At 46.3% G+C, this 19,087-nt stretch overlaps 1 protein-coding gene across 8 annotated transcripts in view; it reads left to right on the plus strand.

Moving 5' to 3' along the window:
- The window catches only part of ERG (ETS transcription factor ERG), a 281,996-nt gene that overhangs the window by 210,224 nt on the left and 52,685 nt on the right, over nt 1-19,087 (plus strand). For all 8 annotated transcript variants that reach the window (XM_081234462.1, XM_081234461.1, XM_081234466.1 and 5 more), the window contains one exon: nt 8,805-9,022. In XM_081234462.1, the coding sequence (XP_081090588.1) occupies nt 8,805-9,022 (218 nt within the window). The remainder of the gene's footprint in view (nt 1-8,804; nt 9,023-19,087) is intronic.

The raw sequence follows: 19,087 nt of genomic DNA on the forward strand, positions 1-19,087 counted from the left end.
TAAATTTGGAGCAGAGTGGGGTTGTGGAAGTCCCAGGGTGACCCAGTGACCAAGGGCAGCTTCCACCTCAGGTCTTTGGAGCCCCAGTCCAGTGGCCACCATGCTCTACCGTGCTGTCTCTGACATTTTGGTGCATCTCCATTGTTTATCCTAAATTTGGTGATCAAAGTGAAAAGCAAATCATCTTTTCATCTCAAATGAATTATTTCAAATGAGATACAGATAAGATGAAGGCTTTTGATGAATAGTCTCTGAGTGTCACGTGATGACAATGATTAGAAAAACACAAACAAGTATGGAAAGTCAGGAGTAGAATCCGCCCCCCACAAAACCCAAGAGGGCGCAGAAGGATCTGAAGGGGGTAGTGACTGCATTCTTTGCACTCATTCCAACTTAAAACACACAAACAGGATGTTTCCACACATGTTTTTACACTTTTTTATTCATCTGTAAAGAAGGAAAGAAGCCTATGGGGGGAAAATGTGTTTCTTTGTAGGAAAACAAAGACGCTATTAACATCACTTATGCATTGTTTCTTTTGTTTTTTCAAAAATGACTTTACTGAGGCTTGATTGACGTACTAAAAAGCTGTACAGTATTCAATGTTTATAACTTAATGAGTTTGGAGATAAGTCTCTACATATGAAACCATTACCACAATCAGTGCCATACACATATCCATCACCGACGAAAGCTTCCTCCTTCCCCCTTTATTTTATATATTTTTTGTGATAAGAACACTTAACATAAGATCTACTCTCTTAGCAAATTTGTGAGTATATGATACAGAATTGTTAACTACAGCAGGATGCTGTGCTGTAGAACCCAGGGACTTAACTCATCTTGCATGCCTGAAACCTTGTACCCTCTGATTGCCAGGCTAAATATTCCTATCTCACCCTCCTTTCAGATGTTTCAAAGAGCATCTGCATAGAACTGAGAAAGTAAACAGAAGGGTTGTTTTAAAATTATGTTTGTTAGGTTTCTCATTTTTTGAGGTTCATTGAAATCTAGTTCTCCTTATGTGGAACCTAACTGTTCCCTCCTTGACATTTTTCTACAATGCTCCAGTCTCCGCAAGAGTTCTAGGATTTGCACTTAGCCATTGAATGCTTCTCTCCCTGCTTTGCTAATGTTCATTTCCTAGGAAGTCTTATTTATTTCATATGTTGCCTAACTATGCAGAGTCCCTAGTTCAAGCCTACGTAGATTTCAGGTAAAACCCTGCAGTAATGTGCTCCAGGATCATATGGCTGAGGGTATAGTGCCAGGGCGATTAGCTTCCAAACTCCTGGTCACTGGCTGCACACTTCATCTCACAAGTATATTTTCCTTTGTTTTGATGTGAAAACAGTTTCTGGACCTACAGCATTACGATGGGGCTTTTTCATGTAATTTCATGACTTAGTTCTGTGGTTAACAGGAGCATCAACAAAATGTGATGTTAAGAAGCTGTTTGTATGCTAGGGACACACACACACACACACACACACACAGGATCCTGCCCTGGAAATGCTCATATCTTCATAAAGGCAGCAGTTGGGGCAGAAGTATGTGAGCAAGAGAATTCCCAGGACTGGCTACGCTGCTCAGAGCCAAGGAGAAATCCGGTGAGTTCAGAGCAGGGAAATTCATCGGAAGGTCATAAGGAGGCTGGTTTCCAGACCAGTCTTTTCTTGAAGGGATTTGCTGAGGGGAGGAAAAGCACCTTCGAGTTTGAGAAAGAAACAAGGCAAGGCAAAAAGGGAAGAATCCTGGTTTTCTACATCATTTAGGCACCATCTTCCCTAGGGGCTCTGCTGACCAATAAGGACTGTGTACAGGTCCTCTAAAGTGCTCGATGAGCAAAGATAGTAAGGATGGAGAGATAGCTGGATAGATATATATATATGTGCATGTAAATGTCTGTCTATGAATAGGTATGTGTGTATGTAAATATGCACGTATATGTGTATGAATATGCATGTATGTGTGTACACATATGTATGTGTGTATATGTATACTTGAATATGTATGTGTATATGTGTATGACTGTGTGTATGTATGTATATGACTGCATGTGTGTATGAATATGCATGTGTATGAAAATATGTGTCTATGTTTATGTGTGTGTATGTACATATGAATATGCATGTATGTGTGAATGTATGTGTATACGAACGTGTGTATATGCATGTATGTGGAAATTGACGTGTGTGAACATGCATATATGTGTGCATGAATATGTATGTGTATGCATGTATATGAATATATTTGTATGTCTGTATCTCTGCACTAGTCCTGGGTTTCATTCTCTTAGCGCTGGGCTGGTACTGCAGTTGTAAACGTGTTTGATACTGAAGCGATACCACATTGGGGAAACAGTCTCTTTAGATGGACTTCATTTGCCTACATACATTTTTCCTTTGAGGTTAATCCAAGATTTTTATATTTTTGAAGGACTAAAATAGCAATGTGTTAAATGAGAAAAACGTGAGCACAAAGCTAGATGCTGCATTTAATATATGATTTTAATGTTTCCTCCACTGAAGAATTAAGGAAAGAAAATAATATCAAGACGGGGCAAAATGATTCCCACTCAGCCTGACAATGCATCTTTTAACTCACGATGTTTGGCTTTTTTGTGTGTCGTAATTAAAAGATACCAGTCAGAGGAAGTTTCTCGTCCCATGAGATGTTGGCAATATTCAAATGCCAAAATATACATGTTGAGAATAAAATTCTGGAAGGACTGGCCTTTTGATGGGCACATGGAGTGGACGTCTTTCCTACAGACGTATTTGTGTTGCTTTTTTTCTCCTCTGAATGTGATTAGGAGTAGACTTTCCAGAAGCATCTACCGCATGCACTCTGCCTTGAAGAGAAGCTATAAACAGTTGGGCTTGAGACAGCCTAATAAATAGTTTTCCAGTATCATTAGGTCTGCAGACATCCACTTAAGGCCACCGCGTGCACTGGCTCTAACATATTTATAAATGGTGCTCCTACCTGCCCTATTCTTCCCTTGCAGTACTGATTGGGAAGCCAGGCCTCCACCTGCAATGAACACACACCCCAATACACGGCCATCACTTTGGGTCTGAATTATCTGATTAACCGATGAAAAGAACAGGTTGTTGATTTAAACTATTAAATAAGGAAGGCTAATTACATGTATCTGGGACCTATGGCTGCATAGCTTTTAGCCTCATAAGAGAGCGTGTTGTACTTAGGAATTTCCCTCCTAGTTTCCAACAGGCTTTCCACTTACTCTCCTGATCCTTTAATTCCATCGACGTCCTGGGATTCTGGGCACTTATCCCCTCAGCCTTCTCCCACCTCTTCCCTCCACCAGCCGCTCTCTTTCTAGGTGGTTCCATCTCTTGTCTGCACTGGCAGCTCTGCTCTTTCCACAGCTGTGACAAGGCGGTGAAGCACTGTGCATCGGACCTCCGTCTCAGCCCAGCCTGTTCTTCCTCCACGTCACACCCAGAGTGGCGCGTGTACAGCCTCAGGGAGGGATTCCACTTCCCGACACGAACGCTGCTGCTACCTTGTCCTCATGTTGACATTACTCTTCTTCCCAGTCCTGCTTTCTCACCTGTGGGCAGGAATGCCACCTGACCTTATAAGACTACTGTCAGGACTGTATTTCATAAAATTAAGATGTCACTGATGATAAAACAAACCATTATTTTACCGGCCATCAAAGGAGAAGAAATGCTGCCAGTAACCCATGACATGCCATCGATGGTGAGATGCATCCAGGTTTCAGAGCTCGTAAAATGTGAAAAAAGGTGTATCTTAAAATCAGTGTAATAAGATTCAAAGGGATACTGCATATGAAGCGCTTACCAAGATAACCTGGTTTATTATGTGATGGATCAGCTGTTTATGAGTCAAGAGAATGTGGCTAAAAGATGTCTTATTCGGGCTTCCCTGGTGGCACAGTGGTTGAGAGTCCGCCTGCTGATACAGGGGACACAGGTTCGTGCCCCAGTCCGGGAAGATCCCATATGCCGCGGAGCGGCTGGGCCCGTGAGCCATGGCCGCTGAGCCTGTACGTCCGGAGCCTGTGCTCCGCAACGGGAGAGGCCCACGTACTGCAAAAAAAAAAAAAAAACCCAAAAACAAACCAAAAAAAAGATGTCTTATGCATCGCAGTGTAAGCAGTTATGTGATGTTCCAGATTCTGATTGGTTACATGTCGGGGGGAAAGGCAGACTATTGATTTAAGATGACCTTGGCTTCCTAAAGTGTATTGTGATACCAAAGACTTCTATAAGAATTTTGTTTCTAAAGCATGACCATAACTTTAACATGCTTCTTCCACTTAGTTTTTCCATTTGTTTTTCATAACTATTTGAGGCACCTAAGACTTGAGGAAACTGAGGGTCAATTTGGGAATCCTGTTCTCTGGACACCTAGTCCTGGCTGTCCTCTGGATTTTGGGGAACAACGTAAGGATCATTTCACTCTGGATGCTTCACTGGCTCCAGCTGTGAAAGAGAGCCGATCATTCTTTAAGACTTTCTTAGTTTCAACATTTTACCACGCCCAGATTTTCATGAAAATTTAAGTATGTTGGGTTCTCTGGATTGACATTTCAGTGTTTTTATGAACCATGGGGATCAAAAGTTAAGAGCAAAATTGAGGCCAGACCCTTATTTTATAATTCTTTTGCTGGAAACATAGGAGCCTCTCAAACTATTCATCTGTTACAGGAAAAAATTCATCTGTTTTAGGCTCTCTGAAATCATTTGCTGGAAATGTCAGTATGCTTAAAAGTACATTCGACTTCTAATTTTTTTTAAAAATCTAAGCATTTTGGAACCTTTGTTGTACCCAAATCTAGTTACTTAAAAATAGAATCATATTTTAGTCTCATGTATGAAATATAATCTAGTTGAGTTGTCTTCACTTTCTAGAACTGTCAGTCAACTGTGATGACCAAAGTCCAAAGGAGTGGTCCTCACATGTTATTGGTGCATTCAGTATTCAAATGAAATAATAAACATTGTATACTAACACGACGGTCCCTTTTGTTTGGGGGCAGTTCGCTTAGAATTTATGCCTTTCTCATAAGGTCATGAAAAATGGCATTGGTAGCCTGCCACTGGGCACATCAGAATATCCCAGCTTTCCTGGAGCTACAGAAAAAAACACCCCGCACACAAGCACACACCAATCTAAAGTTCATGTCTTTTTATGGTAACACAGAGGCGGGCATATTAATTAATTATGCCACATTGCTGCCAGGTTTGGACTTTTTTTTGAATTCTCTGTCATAAAGCAGCCAAAGCAGTTCGCAAGTAAGTCCCCGCGGCTGGCCGAAGGTGCTGAAGGAATAAGCCATACAATGTTAACTAAGGCATCTGCCGACAGCTTTGGCAGGTAGGCGGGTAGGTAGGTGAGATGACCACAGACAAGGAGGGAAGCCAGACGGCAGGGAAGCAGGGACAGCATCCGTCGAGGCCAGGGAGAGTCACTTGCAGAGCTACAGTTGAGGGACTCATGTGTTCCTGGTTACCAGCCTGTGTGTAGCGATCCATTCTGGTTTTAATCCTACTAGGCTAGATCCTTTCCCTGCTTTGAAGTCCCAGGGCTGCTGGGGCGGGAGAATCCTATGCATCAGCCTCTGTCAGTCATACTGCAACCAAAGGGATGATGAAACCTACATGTAATATACAAAGTCAAGTGGGTGAACAAAGGCATGCTGTTGGTACATAGCATTTGTTTGCTTCTAAAGAACAACAGTTAATTTTCGTGGTCATCTTTGTTTGAAGCAGGTCTCTGAAGACCACCCTTCAGCTTCTTTTTACTCCTCCATTGTTCAGATGTGCTAAGTTAGTGTGTGTGTGTGTGTGTGTGTGTGTGTGTGTGTGAGAGAGAGAGAGAGAGAGAGAGAGAGAGAGAGAGAGAGAGACATATTCCATTTATTTATTTGTTTGTTTCCTTTTCCTGACTTGTATTTAACCCTAGGTGCTTGCCTGCCTTGGTTTAATTAGCATCACTTTGGGGCATGCGCTCTCTTTCCAGAATATGGACTGTGTTTCACCCCTTTGGAAATGAAACGTTTATCCTGAAGCGTCCTCATTTTTAGACTGCTTCTCCTCTAGCGAACAAAAGCAACTTTTGATATTCTGAAGTATATGGCCTTTCTCACTTTTATTCAGTACTAACTTGGAGGAGAATTTTAAGATACGAAGAAAAACTGTGTGTCCCCCCCTTATCTCTAGCGTTTGTAGATTTTTTTTCCCTAAATTGATCTCAATTAACTTTGATTTCTTTCTTTAGAAAACCATGTGGTGAAAAAATGCTTTGCCAGATGTGAGAATGGGTTCCTCCCCCTGCAAACACACACTGAAGCCTTGTTTCAGTTCTAGTATTTTGGTCCAGTTTTTAAATCTTAGGGTACATTTATTTGGTCATTGGTTGTGTTTGTGAGAATATCCTACTTTATCTTGGGGAGATACTCATATTTGAACATTGTTACTCTTTTCGTTGTGAAAGCCATTTTCTTTCTCATTTGTGATTTAAAGGTTCGCTTGCCCCTTACATCTAACCTGTTTCTGCCAATTTCTGATACACATCACGCATTTATTCATGTTTCTCTTCCCCGGTGAGCCAACGCTGACATTACATAGCATGGTGTTCCCCTCCGAGGCTTGGTGGAGTCTGCAGGACCCTGCAGGAGAATGGAGGCAGCCTTCAGCCTCGTTTTTGGCCCTGAGTGTGTAAAACCATTCCATCCAGTGCTGCGATGGGAAAGGAGACCCTGTCTTGCACAGTTTATTGAAGAAGCTATAATTTTGCCTTTATTAATTAGCAAGACTACACGAAGTCCGTGGTGCCGATTTGACTTTTAAACCCATGTCTGTGAGTTTAGATTCCTTACATCCCCTCACTCCGTTTGTGACCAGAAGAGAGAGCCACGTGACTCAGGCTCCCCCGAATCTACTGTGCCCATTTCTCGGATTGTTGCCATCTGTTTGTTGATGCGTTTCCTTTTGCTGGCGGTTCAAGATGCCTTACTTTTTTTTTTTTCTGCCTTGTGCCTGATTCTGGCTCTTTTGTACATTTTGAGTTATTGTTTAAAAACCCCCAGCTTACTCTTTCCCAAACTGTCACAGGGCTGCGATTCTAAGAGATTTTAGAGATGCCGTGACGGTGGGGGGTGGCGGGGGGTGGTTATCCATACACAGACACCTGGCCTCCACTCTGAGAGCCAGAGCCTTGCGTTTGTTCCTTTTGATTCTCCCTGCTCACTGGTTCACAGCACAGCGTGCCTGGCAGTGAAGTTCATGTACTTGGGAGCGATGAAGAAGTTGGTCCCTGGGTTGATGGGGGATGGAGTGGGGGAGGACAACTGGATTGGGGGTGTTTTTGAAATCGCATGTGTTCCCTAAAGATTCGGACACTTCTGCGTAAGGGGGGGGGGCTTCTGTCTTAGAAAGGCTGCTTCATAAGGCTCTATTATTAACGGGGTTGGGGGGAGCATCCTTACTTATTTAAGTATCAATTCAAAGAATAAGAAAGGAGTGCTAATGTAGACAATTATCGGAAACCAAGGAATATAAGAAGGGCATCCTAGGCTGTGGGGATACGAGGGAACAGAAGATAAAACACTCACCAGTGTCCTCACTAATTCCCTGCTTGATCTTGGGCAGCTCGCCTCAAGGTGAGGTCTTGACCTTTCTGGGTCTCAGATTTTCCCATTTGGGGGATGAGGAGTTTGGACAAGAAGGTCTCCACAGTCCCCACTGGCTCCAAAGTTTCCATTTAAAAAACATGTGTGACCCAGACAGCATTTGCTTCTCACCAGCTGCATAGCAGTACCGAGGGTGTCCAAGGACTGAAATAAACATGAACTACCACATGGATTTCTCTTTCGGTTACAGAAAGCAAAATTGGACGGTCTCGTAGTTATCCTTTTAGTTGCTGCACACTGTGTCATTCAAGTAGCTGAAATTTCCCAATCGAATTTGCCTTTGCTGATTTGGCTGTAGAATGTCAGCCTAGCCATAGGCTAACCACTTGTTTGACTTAAAACCACAGAAGAATGCTCCAGCAATGACACATTTCTATTTCTTCTCACCAAATCATGCAGAATGAGCAAAGATAGGAATAGAAAGTAAGGGAAAAAAAAAAAAGAGCTAGTCAGTGATCTAGATATTTTAAACATCTTGGTATTTGGAGACCTCTGGCTAATTCACAGCTTTTTTTTTTTTTTTTGGTTCATTTATCATCCAGATGTTCACCATCATGGAAGCGCCACTTGAAACTCTATTTCAGCTAATAACTTAGAAGTGGAAAAATTTGTATCTCTGTCTCTTTGTCCTTTGGTGCCCCATTTCCCCCTCACTCTTCTTCTAAGTAGCTCTTCTTTAAAATCTCCTGGGAATGTGGCAGTTTTGCCAGATGCTTAGGTGTTAGCCGTCACATGTCTTTTTTTAATCTTCACGACCATTCTGTACCCTGTCTGCTTGAATTATAGATTGCATTTGTCAAATAATGACACATGCAAATTGGATGTCTTCTAAGACCTTTGAAATCCAACTTCCTTGAGTTGAGATTAAAGTGGGTATTATCTGCACGGCTGTGGTCAAGGCTGGGATGTTTGGAGACCCACACAGAAGTTTTTCTATGTCAGCCAGTTCCAACTCTTACCATCTCTAGGGGAAAGAAAGCCAGCTCCTTTTTGCTGCTGAAAGGTGGAAATGGATACTGTAAAAACTACCTAAAAAGGGGGTCCCAGTTAGCAACTTTTTGAAGCGTGACTGTCCCTTGGCACGTCCTGAATGTGTGTTTCTTCGGGTGTTCAGGAAGCGCTATCTGTCGTGAGTGAGGACCAGTCATTGTTTGAGTGCGCGTACGGCACGCCGCACCTGGCCAAGACGGACATGACCGCTTCCTCCTCCAGCGACTATGGACAGACATCCAAGATGAGCCCGCGTGTCCCTCAGCAGGACTGGCTGTCTCAACCCCCAGCCAGGGTCACCATCAAGATGGAATGTAACCCTAACCAGGTGAACGGCTCAAGGTAAGGAGACCGCCGCCTCTTGCTCTCCCAGACCTCTGGTTTTCCCACCCCTTGCAAAGGCAAAGTGGAAATGGATCACACTTCCCCCCGAGATGGTTTCAGAAACGGAGGGCATTGAACAGTAACCCTGGGCACTGCTGAGAAAATGTGTTCTCCAGTGGTTTGCGTGGAGGAGAGAGGTTGTAAAACCAGTAGTACATTTACCGAGAACTCGCTTTGAAGATGAGATGTTCAATTCCATTTCCCAGACGTGAGGGCTTTGTGGGAGGGGGCCTTGCCCACATATGGCAGAATTCGTCTCTGAGGTTTTTATTGCCTGGAAAGTAAAGCTGTCTTCTGTTTTCATGGAGGGAGAGTGTCAGCTAGTGGCCAGGCAGTGTAGCATATGTCCAAGCCATGTGACATTGCTAATGGACCTACTTCCTGTGTCCTCCAGCCCCCCGCCCCCAACCTTCCCTCCTCTGTCACCTTCTTTGAATGCTTGCTTTTTCTTCTCCTCTTTACTTACACTTAAAACCAAGCACCGGTGTCACCCGTAAGTATTAACTCTCCTGAGTTTGTCACGATAGTGCTGTGGTCACCTAGAATGTATTAGCGAATTATCGAATGTATTATCCCTGGCAGTCAAAAGCATTTCTTTTTCTTTTTTCTAAATGTATCTGTTTATTTTATTTATTTTTGTCTGCATTGGGTCTTCGTTGCTGCATATGGGCTTTTCTCTAGTTTCAACGAGCAGGGGCTTCTCATTGCGGTGGCTTCTCTTGCTGTGGAGCACAGGCTCTAGGCACGTGGGCTTCAGTAGTTGTGGCACACGGGCTCAGTAGTTGTGGCTCATGGTCTCTAGAGAGCAGGCTCAGTAGTTGTGGCACATGGGCTTAGTTGCTCCGTGGCATGTGGGATCTTCCTGGGCCAGGGCTTGAACCCGTGTCCCCGGCATTGGCAGGTGGATTCTTAACCAGTATGCCACCAGGGAAGCCCACAAAAGCATTTCCTTGGATGTAGTTTTGAAGAGTCAGGTTGATTTCAATTATGATATAATACCTCATATATATTCAGAAAGAATCGTATCAAATCTCAAGACAAAGAAAGAATAATTTCATTTAAATTTGCATGATCTGCCCAGAGTCACAAGAACAGCTCACAGTTTTTAGTGCTTTACTATGTATAAAGCCCCTTTTACATCTGATGGCCTATCAGTCCTCCAGGCAGCCCTGTGAGGAATGCCTATCCCCATTTGATGGATGAGGAAACTGAGACTCAGGCATTTTCTGGCTAACCCAAATCAGCACTTAAAGCAACTCAGAATTTGGATTCCAGTCAAGGGTGTTGGACTCCACGCCCAGTGCATTTTTCCCTCTCTATCACAGCTATAATAGGCCCTTTTTGCTACGTACGTATTTTAATGCAAAATATGTTTTCTATAAGTGTCATGTTTTATAAGCACTGGAAACCATTGCATCAACTTCTAGTGTGGTGTCCGTGAAGGTGCCAAGTCACAGCCCTCAGAGGGAATGTCAACCATGAGGCTGGACGTGCCAAACAGGGAGACGGGAGGGGCCAGAACTGCCCTGGGCCCTGAGAAGTCAGTTCACTTCTGTGCCTCGAGTTTCTTCTTGAAAGTGGGAACGATAATTCTGATGCTGCCTATTTGCTACAACACTGGTCCTTTAAAGGGAATTCAAGCCAAGGCAGATCCATCTTAGACCTCATCAGGGGACTAATTCCTAGACTTCTGAAAGGACCATGGTAGAAAAGGCTATCATAGGGTCCAGGATGCCAGAGTCCTGGCCAGTTCCTCATTACATGTAAATATGTTACAGGTAAATCCTATGCATCTGATAGAATGGTTTCACTGACCATGCACTGTATCTGTTTCTGAGACTTGGAGGCATGCAGGTTAATCCTGTTCTGAAGAAGACAGGGTGTTTATATAAAAGGGTAGTTGTGGAGCCAACCCTGTAAACATTGATGGATTCTATTTTTTGATGGAGTCACGTGATCCCATGCATGCCGGGGTAGTCACGGTGGGAGCATTAAGAGCAAGATGCATTTCTAAAGCGTTCTTCTTCCAAGGCTAGTTTCTACCTATGGGAAATACATCAGCACGTGTGTGTGTGTGTGTGCACGTGTGTGTGTGTGTGCATGCATGTGTGTGTGTGTGTGTGTGTGTGAGAGAGAGAGGGAGATTGTGTGTGCAAGGGAGAGATTATGAGAGAGACAGAGATGGAGATGGAGAAAGAGGAAGATAAATAATTAGAGAGAGGGAAAGAAAGCTTCAGGCAAAGGGCACTGAGATGGTCTCCAGCTGGCAGTTAGCAGAGCGGGCCATGCCCTGGCCCTTATTTGCAGAGTCTGGCCTAGGGCCAGCTCCAGGAATGCCAGTCTGGATTTAGCAAGCCTCAGAAAGGAGACTGAATGAGGAGGTGAGAACAATGTTGCAGAAATGAAACTTTCTCTCCTTCTCACTGAATTTAAATAAATGAATGAATAAATAAGTAAGCAAACAAACAAACAAATAAATAAATAAGAGAGAAGTGTGAATACCGGTTCCTTCAATGCCGGCCTGTGCTTCCTTTCAAGAGCTGATGTCCACCTGCCCTCCTGGCCAAGCCCTGGGGCCGCCTTCCCAGCCCGAGGTGGTCACCACAGGGATTTGGGATGGGTGGGGGGACTTGAGGTGACCCTGAGCCTGGCCTAGGGGCTTCAAGTCCCCAAGAAAGACACAGGCCCCCGGAAAGCTTCGCCCGCGTTCTTCGGCCGGCTGACCTTGGAAAGCTTCTTGGCCGTTCCTCTGTCAGGCAGCTGCGAAGCTGCGGACTCGGGCAAGGGTCTCTTTCCTGGGAAAGGAAATCGTTTTTGGAGAAACTGGACCGTTTTCTTGCAAGGGGACAATGGAAGCGTCAGTAGCTTCCACTCTCAGGCCCTCATGGAATCCTAAGATGCTCAGAATGCTCCCCTCAGAGGATCGTTAAAGGCAGTTCCAGCTTTGGGAGCAAACTGGGATGTGTTTTGGTGGCGGCTACTGAGGGAAGTCAGCCTTGTCGTGGTCCTCATCTTCCTCCTGGATGTCCGGTGGTGCTGGCCCAACAGCCACTGCCCGGAAGGGGGGCACGGCTGCCTGCATTTGCCTGGGAACTTGATGGGAAATGGCAAGCCTGGTGTGGAGCAAGGGGTGAGGGGCACAGAGGGGAGGAGCACAAGGGAGAGGAGCACAGAGGGCAGGAGCACAGGGGGGAGGAGCACAAGGGGAGGAGCAGGGGGGAGGAGGATGTGGGGGAGGAGGATGGGGGAGGAGCACGGGGGGGAGGAGAGCGGGGGGGAGGAGCACGGAGGGGGAGGAGGACGGGGGAGGAGCGTGGGGGGGAGGAGCACAGCTTGTGGAACTGAGCTATGATGCAGATGTCAACTGGTCACCAAGTACTCTCCTTCCCCTCACCGTGGAATGTTCTGGGTGAACAGGACACAGACATGTATTGATCCTCTTTGTAGAAGAGGCTCCTGCCCATCTTTTCCAAGCTCCATGTGCTGGATCCAGCTCAGTGGGGCTGGTCTGGTGTGTCCCTCAGGGTTCTCCAGAGAAACGAAACCAATGGAATGCACAATGAAGAGATTGACTGTAAGGAACTGGCTCACACAGTTGTGGAAGCTGTCAAGTCTGAGGTCTGTAGGGTGTACCAGCAGGCTGGAAACTCAAGCAGGAGGAGATCCCACAGTCTTTTTTTGTTTTTTCAAATTTATTTTATTTTTTTGTACAACAGGTTCTTATTAGTTATTATTTTATACATATTAGTGTATACACGTCAATCCCAGTCTCCCAGTGCATCCCATCCCTCCCCCGCCGCTTCCCCCCTTGGTGTCCATACGTTTGTTCTCTACAGCTGTGTCTCTATTTCAGATGCAACAGTCTTGAGGCAGAATTCCTTCTTCCTTAGGGGAAGCTCAGGTTTTGTTCTTTAGACCTTCCATTGATGAGATGAGGCCCACCCACGTTATCAAGGATAATCACTTTTACTTAACATCAATGGATGGTAGATGTTAACCGCATCTATGAAATACCTTCAGACCAACACCTCGATTGGCATTGGATTAAGTCACTTGAGTGCAGTGGCCTGGCCAGGTGGACACAGGAAACCGACCGCACCTGGTGCTTCTGGCCTCTCGGCTGGTCAGTGGTTAGTGGGGCCATTCCTTTCAGATTTCCAAATCAGCATTTCCTGGGGTTGCCAGTTCCCTGTCCCTGAGGGGCTCAGCCTGGCTGGATGGGAAGTGTTGGGGGGTGTCGCACATCAGATTGGTGGATCAACAGGACCGGCCTTCAGGCTGTGACCTTGTGGAATATTGCAAGTGGGTGGTGAGGCACAGTCTGCTCTTCAGAACATAACGGGCTGCCTGAAGGGGCATGGAGGAAGGAAAAACTCAAAATTCATCAGCAGACCTAAGACCCATTTCATCTAGAGGATTAGAAGAGTCCAGCAGACAGAGGGCTGCCCGGGATCAGATCCGCAGATTTTGCCAACTTGCGGCGTGATCTTTACACGTGTCAGCTCCAGTTCCATAAAAGGGAACATGGACCTGCATTGACTTTGCTTTCATTCTAGAGATCTTGAATGGGCACCTGGCTGTACCAGCTCTGCCCAAAGTGTCAGGGGGCAGAGACCCAGGTCATGGAGACAGCGATCCTTCCTGGAGGGGCTCGCGGCAGAGACACTGCAGAAGTGAGCGTGGTTGAGCACCAGGGACCAGGATGCAGCTTGTAAATGTGCCGCCTCTCTGCATCTTTCCGGAGGTGGTGGCTGCCTCACCCACCACCTGGAAGCCCCAGGCCAGGGGTGCTGAGAGTGAGGGACTGCAGCAAGAAAGGAAGTGCATCTCCTGACCCCCAGCCCAGCAGCTCCTCCTCACTGTCCTTGCTCTGAGCTTTTGTGTGGTGGACTTCCATACAGTACACTGGCCTCTTGAAGTCAAGTTCAGGGGGAGTTTACGTAAGTCAAAAATTGGACTTTGGCTGGAACGTGCAGGCTGTTACCTTTGTGGCCCCTTGTTGCTCTTTTGCAAACACCCCCCGGGGGGAAGAGCCCCCTGTACAGCCTGGGCGTTGCCAGAACATGACCTAGCTCCTTCCGTATAAGATACGGTCCCTGGGAATGGTCCTGTCTGTCCCTATCGACCCATTACCCTCGGAGGAAAAGGCCAAGGCTTGGAGGAGGGAGGAACTGAATTTCCCAAGCAAGTGATGGAATTCTGCAAAACCTTAGCCCCAATGCGCACACAAGCTCCTGAAATGAAATACGAGTGGTGAAATGAGATCTACTGCCATTATAACAGCTCTATAAAAAATAATAAAAGGAAAACAGGAGAGAAAGGAACCATGCCTTGTGAGCCAACAGGGATGTAATTGTGGGTTTGGCTTGGCAGCTGCCATATCAGAGGACATGATTCTTGCAGACACTAATCCAATTGCACATTGTGTAGACACAAGGCATCATTTCTCAGCTTCGGCGGTCCCCGACACCCTGCCTTTCCCCTTTCTTCACTCCAGCCTCACCCACAAGAAACCCCCAAGTGTTCACACAATGGAGACATGTCAGTGCAGCCCAGCTGGAACAGCTGTTCACAGAGGGCCCTGCTGGGGCTTCAGAACTGCCTGACCTCCAGCGAGCCCCCTGCTGATGGCCTTAATTCTATGTGAGGTTCCTAAGGGTCAAGCCACTGTAGACTGGCAAGATAGACCAAGAAACACGCACACACACACACACACACATGCACACGCACACTCATACTCACATACGGTCCACGAGAAAATTGTCTTCCATCACAAGCAGGCAGTATGGTGTGCAAGCCTTTACTCTCTCTCAGCATCCCTGTCTCGGAGATTCAGTCGACTCTCAGGCGGGTGGAATTGGGCATCCTTCATCCTTCCACAGGCGGTAGAAACTCCTGGTAGCCCACCAGGAAGTCGCGGCAATTCCGTGCCGCCCACCTGGAGGCTCCCTGCAGCTGGAATTGAATGACTCTGTGTGCCACACGATGAGTCCTGCTCTTAGCCCAGTACCCGAGCCGCCTGGAGTCATTAATCTATTGTTGGAGTCTGTTGGGTGAGAGGTCCCCTGGTGCGCTGATTTTCAAAGTGGGGCTCTAAGATCTGCTGCATCAGCACCATCTGGGAGCTCGTTAGAGATTCAGATTCTCAGGCCCTGCCCAGACCTGCTGAGTCCGAAGCTCTGGGGGTGGGACCCAGCACTCCTGCTTTAACAAGCCCCCTCCCCTACCCCGGGATTATGACACTCACTGGTCTGAGAAACACAGTCCCGTTGCAGCATCCAGGGAGATTAAAAAAAATGAGAATCCCTGGAGCTGGATAAAGGTGGCCTATAGAGTGGATAATCTGGGAGAACAAAGTGCAGAGGAGGGTTCGCTCTCAGGAAGTCTGTCTGCCTAGGTGGAGGGCCACCCTGCTCGCCTCTCACTGCAGTGGCTTTTGTCTGGCTGAGCCTGTAACGGTGAGAGATTGGGCCTTGCCTCTCTCTGTTGTCTGGGAAGGAGATTCACTGTGTGCTGGGAAGAACTCCAGTCTAGGATCAGACGACAGGATGCTTTTGATGTAATATTTAAAAAGCATGCTGTCTGGAGTGTGATGAAGATGACAGAAAAGGGGGCTCCCTGATTGGTCCATCTTGGACCAGACGTCCTGGTTATGCACGGAGTCATTCATTCATCCAACAAGTATGTACTGAGCACCTATTATGTGCAGTCACTGTTTTAGGTACTTGACATACAGTCGTAAAACATACACAAGAATATTGCCTCTCTAAGTTCACTTTCTAGCAGGAAAGACAGCCAGTGAACCAGATAGCTAATTAAAGGCTAACAGGTTAGATTGTGGTAAATGCTAAGGAAAAAAGAAAACTAAAGCAGGGCAGGGGGTGGCAGTTCTGGAAAGGGCAGCCTGAAAAGATCACCTCTGAGAACATGACATTTGAGTAAAGCCCCAAAGTCAGTGAGGGAGAAGGTTCCATGGTTACCCAGTAGGAGAATATTCCAGGCAAAGGGAGTGGTGAGTGCAGAGACCCTGAGGTCAGCCTGAAGTTGTGGCTGATGTTTAGTGACCAAGGGGAAGAGTGATGGGAGATGAGGCTGAGTGATCATGAGGCCAGTGAGGGGCTTTGATCTTCGCTCTGAGCGAGCTAGGAGGCCGCTGGGGGCCGTAAGCAAAGGAGGGACGCGATGTCCCTCAGATGTAGCAGGATCTCCCTGGCTCCTGTGTTGAAGCCGAGATCGCTAGGAGGCCCTTCAGGAGTTAGGGTAGGAGATGGTGAGGCCTGCATGAGGGTGGTTGCAATGCAGGGCTGGGAAAAGCGATTGCATTCCGGACGTATTTTGAAGGTAGAACTGATGTGTTTTGCTGATGGGTATGGAGTGAGGAAGAGGGAAGTGAGGCTGAGCCCCCGGTTGGGGGGTGTACCCCAAATGAGGGGTGGACAAGCCACACCTGGAGTCCTCCTGAGAATCGAGCCTGGGCCCCTCTAGTTATCAGCCCAGACGCAGGGGGCTTGCACTTACCTCTAATAAGCACCAGGCAAAATAGGACGAGCTCTGGTCTCCTTGCCTGAGTGCAGGGGATCTTAGTCATTAAACCAGTGGTTCTCAGCCACCATGGCTGTGCCCCCAGGGGGCCATTTGGCAGTGTCTGCAGACAGGTTTTTTTTTTTTTTTTTGTGGTATGCGGGCCTCTCACTGCTGTGGCCTCTCCCGTTGCGGAGCACAGGCTCCGGACGCCCAGGCTCAGCGGCCATGGCTCACGGGCCCAGCCACTCCGCAGCATGTGGGATCTTCCCAGACCGGGGCACGAACCCGCGTCCCCTGCATCGTCAGGCGGACTCTCAACCACTGAGCCACCAGGGAAGCCCTGCAGACAGTTTTGACTGTCACACCTGTGAGGCGTTCCTGGCATCTAGTGAGTTGAGGCTAGAGGTGCCGCTCAGCGTCCTACAACACACAGGACAGCATCTGCCCCCAAAAAGAATCATCTGGCCCCAAAGGTCTGTAGTCTCGAAGTGGAGACACTCTGCACTAAACCATTTATTTGGTGTTCACTCTTCATCATAGACTGTGTTTGCTATGAAGATGAGTTAAGAGAAGCTTACGGTCCGTCAAAGGTGAAAAAGATTCCGTGAGGTCGCATGACAAGTTCAAGTTCAGGGGGATGCTCTGGGCCTGGCCATAGCAGGGATGAGAGTATGACTCAGTTTCCCCAGGCAGGAAAGACTCCCAGAGGAGTGATATTAGTATTTCTATAATGCACTGTGATGTATTAATAGATTTTAGGATACAACATATCATCCAATTTCCTCATTAAATCCATGAGATGGCATCAAGATTATAACCATTTTACACATGGAGACCATTAAGTCTCCATAACTTAAGTCCGCCTGCCATGGGCCATGTGACCCCAGGCCTGTGCTCCTCTTTCTCCCTCAGGGCTGCTTCCTTTAGCCAGGCATCACCTCTGTGTTGGCAGGGACGGTGGAGTTTCGCCAGGTGATGGATGAGCAATATGTCCGATTTTTTGTCTTCTGAGAGGCATTAAACCCAAACACCAACCATATTTTGATTTCTTGTATATATTTCACAGTTAAAAAAATTTACTTTCCTCTCATTTTACTTTATTATAACAGATCAAGTAAACTGCACTCATCTTTACATTCCCTTCATGAGGTGATTCCAGACAGAACCACGTTTAACAAATAATTAGCATGATGGGAGACCTTCGGTCTGAGCCCAGTGGTGGCTCTCAGTAGATACTCACTGGGCTGAAATTAAAAATAAAAAATTCTCAGTTTTAGGATAGTGACTATTCCAGTTCCTTATGTGTCCTTGTGTTGGGAGAGGTGCTTTGCCCCAATTCCTGCGTACAGAGCAAGATCTTGGCTGAAGGTCTTTTAACATCAGTTTTCTCGTTTTACATGGAATACTCAATATTTGACATTTGAAAGCGGCTCCCTGGGACTGGTCTCCCTCATGCCTTTCTACTTTGATGCACTGAGATTTGACTTCATGTATATTTTCTTACATTTTCTAGAAGACTTTATGTCTTCTTTTAGGACAGTGAAATTTGCAGCTATAATCACATTTGTTCCTTTCTGCCTTAAGGTTCTGAATCCAATTGGCATAAAAGATGTTTCCTAGTTAAGCTTGGCCACCTTCCAAACCTTCCAAGCTGTGGGCGGCTCAGTGTTGGAGACTGGAAAACTAGTGGTTTTCCCAACTGTGCTAGTGAGGTCGGGTAGTAATCGTTTGTCCTACTTGTAAGGGGCCTTGAGTCTTTACAGACATCAGTTCATTGGGCTGCAGGGCTGAGGCATGTATTGAAAGGGCCTCACTTGGGGAAGATTTAGTGAGAGAGTCAAGTTCTCTGGGGCTCCCTCTCTGTCTGGAGCAGACTTCTTCTCATCTGCATCTTTGCCATTTCTTGGGGTGTCAAATGGATGGACACCATTTTGTAGAACAGCCTAAGAGCCGTGCTCTTCCTTAGGATGTAAATGAATCCCATCAGGTCACTGTGGATATTGACACTGGGACAAGGGCACTGCTTGGCATTTTCCATCCTGAAAGGAAATCATCTTGGTTAACCAGAATTTACATAGCCTTTTAGGAAAATAAAACCCTGAAAGCACCATAATGGCTATCGGGCTTAATTCTTTCCTCTCTGAAAAATGAAAGTGTTTTGAGAAGAACACACACACACGCACAAAAGATAGAAAAGATGCCACATCTTTGTCAGGTAACTATTTGTAGACATCTTATTCTACAGAATACTTTATTCTAAAGGATGAATCCCCAAAGGATGCATTTCCTCCTCAGTTTTCAAGATCTAAATGTGCTGTGATCTTGCTGATACCCATTTTCGGCTGTTAAGAGAAATATACACTTAAACCATGAAACTTTCTCAGGGAAACTTCAAACCCCTTTTGGGGACAAAGAACTAACTGTTGGTGGTGACTTTTTAAATTAATTTCGTCTTCAACTGCTTCGGAGAAGGGAGAAGGGAACAGGCCTGATGGGAAG

The sequence above is a fragment of the Mesoplodon bidens genome (assembly GCF_964165515.1).
Source record: "Mesoplodon bidens genome assembly, chromosome: 5".
Classification (NCBI taxonomy): domain Eukaryota; kingdom Metazoa; phylum Chordata; class Mammalia; order Artiodactyla; family Ziphiidae; genus Mesoplodon; species Mesoplodon bidens.